The sequence below is a fragment of the Poecilia formosa genome, unplaced genomic scaffold, assembly GCF_000485575.1.
Source record: "Poecilia formosa unplaced genomic scaffold, Poecilia_formosa-5.1.2 Scaffold661, whole genome shotgun sequence".
NCBI classification, from domain to species: Eukaryota; Metazoa; Chordata; class Actinopteri; order Cyprinodontiformes; family Poeciliidae; genus Poecilia; species Poecilia formosa.
Window position 1 is genome coordinate 71,600 of NW_006800600.1, and position 7,581 is coordinate 79,180.

The 7,581-nt window shown below is 46.3% G+C and overlaps 1 protein-coding gene across 1 annotated transcript in view; it reads left to right on the forward strand.

The window, feature by feature from the left end:
- Nucleotides 1–1,127: 1,127 nt before the first annotated feature.
- The window catches only part of LOC103130687 (uncharacterized), a 10,745-nt gene continuing 4,291 nt past the window's right edge, over nucleotides 1,128–7,581 (forward strand). Inside the window, exons 1-6 of the mRNA XM_016666102.1 lie at nucleotides 1,128–2,465; nucleotides 3,412–3,756; nucleotides 3,835–4,170; nucleotides 4,576–4,686; nucleotides 4,826–5,152; nucleotides 6,385–6,711. Of these exons, the coding sequence (XP_016521588.1) occupies nucleotides 2,432–2,465; nucleotides 3,412–3,756; nucleotides 3,835–4,170; nucleotides 4,576–4,686; nucleotides 4,826–5,152; nucleotides 6,385–6,711 (1,480 nt within the window). The 5' untranslated portion in view covers nucleotides 1,128–2,431. The remainder of the gene's footprint in view (nucleotides 2,466–3,411; nucleotides 3,757–3,834; nucleotides 4,171–4,575; nucleotides 4,687–4,825; nucleotides 5,153–6,384; nucleotides 6,712–7,581) is intronic.

The following is a 7,581-nucleotide window of genomic DNA, read 5'->3' on the forward strand; positions in this document are numbered from 1 at the left end:
GAGATAATGTAACATTTGGGTCTTTGTTAAACTGAATGATGAACAAAACGGGAAATATTTTACCTACTGAAATGTAAATAATAAATACTCTAATTCAGATGTTTTTATTTTCTGTTCTTCTGCTGGCTGAACGTGTGAAACATCCTGAATGTCTGATATGAGCTGGAAACGTTTTATTGTTTCATGTTTTCTTTCAGAATTGGGGGCGGGGCATCAGCAGGAAACTGCAGCAGCTGTTTCCTGTTGGAGGTCAAAGGTCTCCAGCTTCAGGGACAGATGGTTTATTATTCCCAGGTCATTTTTATCTCCTGTCTGGATTATTTCCTGGTCTGTTCCTGTTAATCTGGACATTAAACCCAGTCAGAATCATAAAGACGTTTTGGACGTTCAATAATCGATTCTGATTTTATTTCTCTGACGTCTGAATGTTCATGTTTAAACAGTTTTAGGAGGATTTGCCTTAAATAACAATTACAGAACAGTTTTAAATAGTCTGAGCTTCATAAAGGTGTAGATTCATTTTTCATGAGCCTCCATGTTTCAGAATTTAGATTATTAAATCTGAGCAGCCAGATTTTCCTCCTGCAACACGAGTTTTCAGGTCATTAAAACTTTTCTTTCATTCTCAGGTTTTTATGCAAGAAGATCAAGAAAGAAAAGTCATTCAGGTATTAATATGATGGTTATTATAACTGATTCATTTAACGTAAATATTACGTTAGATGAATCCAGATTGGAGTGAAGAGGTGGCAGAACTCTGGAAACAGTTGTTTGGATGTCAGACTTTATTTATTCCTGTGCAGTAAGGTCAGAGGTCATGGCCACCATAACTTGACCTGTGTGATCCTGGCTGTTTGAGGGTTAAGTTTGATTTAAAATGAAATGCGACTGTAACGAGGAGGTGACAGAAACATTAAAACCTTGTTCAAACAGCTCCAAAGCTCTTAGAGTCATTTATTAGTTTATCCATTTATTGAACGGCTCCAGTTGGTTTACACATTCAATGCGATGGAAATAAAGAAGCCGTGAACCTTACGCAGTTTACGTAAAAACTCTCGCTGGTCTTCAAGACGCAGAGACATGCACGTTGCTGCCCCCTGCAGTGACGGAGTATGATGGTCACACCTGCTGAGTAACCGGAGCGACTTCCTGCTCTGGGTCACCTGGAGTCTGGAGAGAGAAACTGTTGCTGCTCTTCTGCTCTTCGTTTATTTTACAGGTCAGTCTGCGGCTGAAACCGTCTTGAGGTCATCTTTAAGCTTTGTTTCACTTCTATGAAGCAGTTACTGATGATTTGAGCCGCTTGAGGAGTTTTATAAAGGACTGTGACGCCCTGCTAGTCTCGCGGGACTTTGTGTCTTTCTCGCGATGGTGAATTTGAGCCCAAAATGTTTATTAAAACCAAAACGACCATATTAATCAGATTATTCATATATAAATACACTTCAATCGATGTTGAGTGACTAATTATGTGACGTCATGAGTTGAATTAACTTTAAAAGTGCAGAAAGCTGCACAGTTTCAGAAAGATTGATGTTGTCACGTTAATGACTTGCTGCGTTACTGCAGTGTGTTACAGCCGTATGAGTTTATAGCTCCAAAGTGCTATAAATACACAGTAACAGTTTTAAACAGAAACCTGTCATTATGTGCTATTTACCAGGACTTCACAGAGTTTTCTGGAACAGACTGTAGTTTTGGTTTTGGTTTCTCTTTTTCCATCATTTGTTCTGGACATTTAAAGCTCTGAACGTGTTGTGAGTGAAAATAAACACAAACTGCTGCTGTGGTTTACTTATTTCACAGATGTTCTTTTTTCCAGATGGACCTGCAACAAGCAGTTAGTGGAGTATCAGAGGAGATCCAACAGAACCAGGATGGAAACCAGAACCTCCTCTAGGACCAGTTAGAGAATCAGACTGGAACCAGTGAGACACACAGGCAGTAAAAGGCCTCAGAGGTTCAACTGGAATAATATTTAATAAGGAAGATTGAAGTTATAGCCTTGGACTTTAGACCTTTTTATTCTCAGGGGGATTTATTTTCCTCAAAGCTGCTCTCACATCACCAAGATGACAATAAGATAAGAAACCTCCGAGGTCAGGCTGGTTCTGATCCGGTTCTGACAGAGCTGCTCTCTTCATCAGCCTGAGTTCATCCAATCAGAGCGAAGGAAAGACGCCAGCAGGTCACCTGGGCCCCTGATGAAGAGGAGTTTATTAAAGGAACCACAAACCGGACCAACAGGAATGAAGCTATGAGGAAACTGAAGCCTTTCTAAGGACTGAACTGGATCCTGCAGAACCGGTTCAGCAGAACCTGAAGCAGCCAATCAGCAGGGAGTCCAGGGCCACTGGCTGGATCTGTGGAGTCAGAGGAGAGCAGCTGGTGAAAACCTCTCAGTTTGTTCTGGTTTCTGTCTGAGAGGAAGATGATGATGATGATGATGATGGTCCTCCTGCTCGGTAAGATCATCTTCCTCTCTCTGCTCCTCATCCTCTCTGGAAGCTGCTGATCAGCTGGTGATCATAACGACTGATTATTGATTTAACTTTAACAAAGACTTGAATAATAATCATCTTTGGATGTTTTTCCTCATAAAGTCGCTTCACAGCGTAAAGATGTTGAAACTAAAATGAAACTCGGTGGTTGTCGGCTCAGAGCCTCTGATCTGCTCTTTGCTCTCACCGGGTCAGAACCGACTCTGGATCATAAGAACACCAACATGAAGACGCTGCTGCATGGCGATGAACCATAAAGACGGAGAACAGAGCAGAGATGAATAACTACACCAGGCTGTCCCATGTGGACGGCGTTACTTTTAAGATTAGCCTCTTCTTAAAAACATTTTTTATAAAGTAAAAGAGGCTCAACCCACATTATTATTTTCTGTATGAATAAACGCCATCAAATGCTGCACAGTGGTGCAGTGGGTAGAGCTGTTGCCTTGCAGCAAGAAGGTCCACAGTCCAAAAACATGACTTTCTCTAAATTGCCCCTAAGTGTGAGTGTGTGTGTGCATGGTTGTGTGTCCTGTGTGTCTCTGTGTTGCCCTGTGACAGACAGGTGACCCGTCCAGGTGACCCGTCCAGGTGACCCGTCCAGGTGACCCCACCTCTCACCTGGATCACTAGCTGGAGGCAGCAGCTCCTCCTGACACACTAGGGACACAGTGGACGGATAAACTCCTTTAATTAGCTGCATCTTGTCTGGACACATTGAGCAACAGTCGGTGCGATGTGATTGGCTGTTTGTTTCTATTGAATATTCTGTAAACCCATTTGAAATGAGTTTTATGTTAACAGAAGGTGGAGGTCAGATCGACGTCCTGACTGAACCCAGAAGATTTTCCCTTCTGACCTCATCCAGCCGCGTCCAGCTCTCTGACTCGTCTCTGTGTTTTGTCCTCAGTTTCCCAGCATGTCCTGGGTGGGGTGGTAGAGGTCACTGTGGGGTCGCAGTCCGTCCTGCTGCCTTGTCGTTACTCTGGTGTCATACCTGAAGAGCCCGTCGTCACCTGGACCAATGGGGACGTTGGTCCCGCCTGCGTCCACCTGAGACGGGAGCAGGACGATCTGAGGACGCAGCTGGAGCGTTACCGGGGCCGGACGCGCATGGCGCCCGGGGCGCTGGATTCTGGCGACTTCAGCCTGACCCTGAGTGACCCCCAACCCCCTGATCAAGGTACCTACACCTGCAGCCTGAGTGACGGCAGAGGACGCCGCATACTCAGGGTCAGTCAGCTCAGGGTCAGAGGTGAGCAGCGTGAGCTCCAGGTCAAAGGTCGCTGGTTTCTGAGCTGGCTTAGTGAGAGGTGATCATGTGATCCCCCAGATGACCAGGTGGAGGTGAAGACGGTGGAAGGAGCCGATTCTGTGGTCCTGCCCTGCAGAATGCCGCCCGATCTGCCCGGCGACAGCAGAGTGGAGTGGACCCGCTCAGAACCAGAACCGCTGCTGGTCCACACGCTCCAGAACACGAGCCAACCCGGAACCAGGCAGGACGACCTTTACTGCAGCCGCACCCACATGGAGCAGGACCTGCTGCGGACCGGCGACCTCAGCCTGACCCTGAGGTTCCCCACCTCCAGGGACAGGGGGCGCTACGTCTGCACCGTGTACCGCGGCGAGGACATCCTGAGGCGGGCCGTGGTACTGCAGCACGTCACAGGTCAGAGGTCAACGTCATCCTGCTCTGATTGATGCAGAAACTAAACATAAACATTGAATAAAGTTTTACTTTTAGACCAAATGTAGATCCAGGTTTTACTGGGAACCTGTTATAGACGGACGGAGTTCCTCCAGGTGACTCACCTGTAAAACCAACTGAATCACCTGGTGACTCACCTGGCAGGTGAACTCCTGCTCTCTGGCTTCAGCCTGATATTTTAGGGTTTTAAGATTAAAACAATCCCTACTTTTTACCTGTTTGGACGATTCAGAGGTCAGAGTTGATGAATCTGGACTAAAAACTCATTTTCAAAATCATGTTGATGCAAGCCACTTTTAAAGGTCACAGAAAGGTCACAGAGTGAAACATTCAGCTCTACATGATGTTTGTCTCTTGTTTCTGCAGAGCCGTTCCCCCTGCAGGCTAAAGTTCTGGTGGTTCTCCTGGTTCTCCTGCTTGCAGCTCTCTTTGCCTCTGGCGGTCTTTTCTATTATTTTCGACATTACCTTCTGTCAGGTGAGTCTGTCCTGCAACAAAACCACAAACTCAGCCAATCGGTCGATGTCATAGTTTTCAGTTCTGTAGTGAGTCAGACAGAAAGTCCGAGCTTCAGGGCGGCTGCTGTCTGGAAGCTGATGCTTGGTTTTCCTCCCAGGCTACACGGTGAAGGTGGATGCAGGGGCGGAGTCTGTCCTGCTGCCCTGCAAGTCCAGAGTCCATCTGCCCGAAGACGCCAAGGTGGACTGGAGGACCAGCACCAACCGGAAGGTTCACGTGTATCTACAGGGCTGTGATCGGTCAGAGGAGCAGCACCAGGCTTACCGCGACCGGACCCGGATAAACCAAGACCCGCTGAAAACCAGAGACCTCAGTCTGACGCTGCAGCGCCCCCTAGATGTGGACAGGGACACCTACACCTGCATTGTCTGCAGCAGAGAGGGACACATCCTGCTGAAAAAGGATGTGAAGCTTCGTGTCAGAGGTACAGGAACACTTTCACTTTGCTTCCTGGTTTCTGAGATAAGCTCCACTGGCAGGAGAACCTGAGGTTCATCCTGACAGGGAAATGGGTCAATTGGTGGGTTGGTTGGAAATACAAACAGTTATTTCTGTAAAATCCATTTGGACCTTGTTTTTTACGTCTGGTCTTTGGGATTCCAGCCAGATCGTACAGAGAAACTGATTCATCCTATGATCCTCTGATTCTATATCTATCTGCTCCCTCTGGCTCAGTTATAACAGGAAATAAGATTAGTTACCATGACAACACAGGTGATGCACAGCTCTACATCACAATGTCACCAGGTGACCTTTGACCCCATCCAGTCACCGAACAGATGCTGAGAACCGATCAATGTGAGGATGAGACGAAACTTTGTCCAGCTGAACAGAAACAGAGGTTCTTAACTTTGGACCTAAAGAGGAGCGATCTAGAGCTATAGATCTAGAGTTATAGGTCTAGAGTTATAGGTCTAGAGTTATAGATCTAGATTTATAGATCTATAGTTATAGGTCTAGAGTTATAGGTCTAGAGTTATAGATCTAGATTTATAGATCTAGAGTTATAGATCTAGAGTTATAGACTGATAGTAGTTTATAAATCAGTGAACAGATTCATGATCAGCTGCTGATGGATCAACCTCCAGACCCCTCAGGTTCTGGTTCTGGTTCTGATCTGCATCCAGAACCAAACATGGAGAAGCAGCATTCAGCTTCTATGTACCACAAATCTGGAACAAAGTTCCAGAAAACTGAAGTGGAAACGGTGAGCTCCTTTAAAACCAGCTGTTAGAGCTGCTTTAGAAAGACCAACATATTTGATGTGACTTGATGATGTCACTCATCAACATGTTTTATTGTTGCTAGTCTCTCAGCTGCATGGTGTTTTTTATGACTGTATTATTGTGAAGGTCCTTGAACTGCCTTGTTGGTAAAATGTGCCACACAATTAAACTTGATTGATTACAATTACTACTATCCATCCACCGTCACATTAAATAATGCCACTATTATATTTTTGAGGACCAATATTTCCTCCAGACCATCAGAGTTTTTCCATCCTGATGAAACATGTTTGTTAAAACCAGAAATCCAACCCGTCTCTTTCTCAGGCAGAATGTCCACAGAACCAACTGAAGACGCTGTACAGCCTTCATCATGTCCTCAGAGCTGCTGCTGTCTGTCCAACTCATCTTGTCCTCTGTTGTCTCTCAGTCCAACAGGTGGAGGTGGAACCAGGAGTGGAGTCTGTCCTGCTGCCCTGCAGAACCAGAGAGGATCTGGATGGAGACGTTAGAGTGGAGTGGAGGGACAGATTTAACTGGACGGTCCATGTGCATCAGAACGGTTCTGATCAGTCTGAAGATCAACACTGGCTCTACAGAACCAGAACCAAGATGGATGCAAACCTGCTGAGGACTGGAGACCTCAGTCTGACTCTGTCATGGCCGACTGATGGAGACAGTAACACCTACACCTGCACCGTCTCCAAAGGGGACGGAGACGTCCTGATGCAGAAACAAGTCAAGCTTCAGGTCACTGGTGAGTTAAATCTGCTATCATTCAGATGGTTAGCTGGTTATGCTAACTAGTGATGTCAAACTCTCACATTTAGAGCAGCGACCGCGGCTGTTTGAGTTTTAGACCAACAACAAGCTGTTTGGGGGAAACGTCTGAATAGTCGATATTGTTTTTAATCGGCTGATTTTGGTCAATAATATGTACAATATGTGCAGTTTTGAACCTGGAACCGGTCCGGTTTCAGGTTCTGGCTCCGGTGTGTGGATGGGATCTCAGTCACGAGGCTCCCGACTGTCCTCCTCTGAGGTCAGGCCTCCATTGTACTCAGACTGATCACACTGCATCTCCCAGCATCCATTGCTCTGAAAGCTGTTGTTACTGACGTAACGGCCAGAGACGGTACTGGTACCGGCTCACCTGGCCCGTTTGGACTCTGGACAGAGTTTCAGTCTCACTGAGACGGATCAGCTCACAGTTGGACCCAAACTGTTCCAGAGATGATTTAATCAAACAAGATGATTTCAGGAGGGGATTTCATTCTGTTGTTACTTATTGAGGGGAAGTTGAAGTTCTGACCTGCAGAAGGGCCTATAGGGGGCGCTAACACTCATGTTAGCTCATTACTTTCCAAAAGCACTCGGAGAGTAAAGCTGGTAGATGTGAAGGATAGCAAGACTGGAACCAGTCCAACATGTTGGACCTTCATCCAGTCAGAGGACATGTCCTCAGAGCTGCTGCTGTCTGTCCAACTCATCTTGTCCTCTGTTGTCTCTCAGTCCCAGAGGTGGAGGTGAAATCAGGGGTGGAGTATGTCCTGCTACCCTGCAGAACCAGAGAGAGTCTGGATGGAGACGTTAGAGTGGTGTGGATGGATGCCATAGGCAGGAAGGT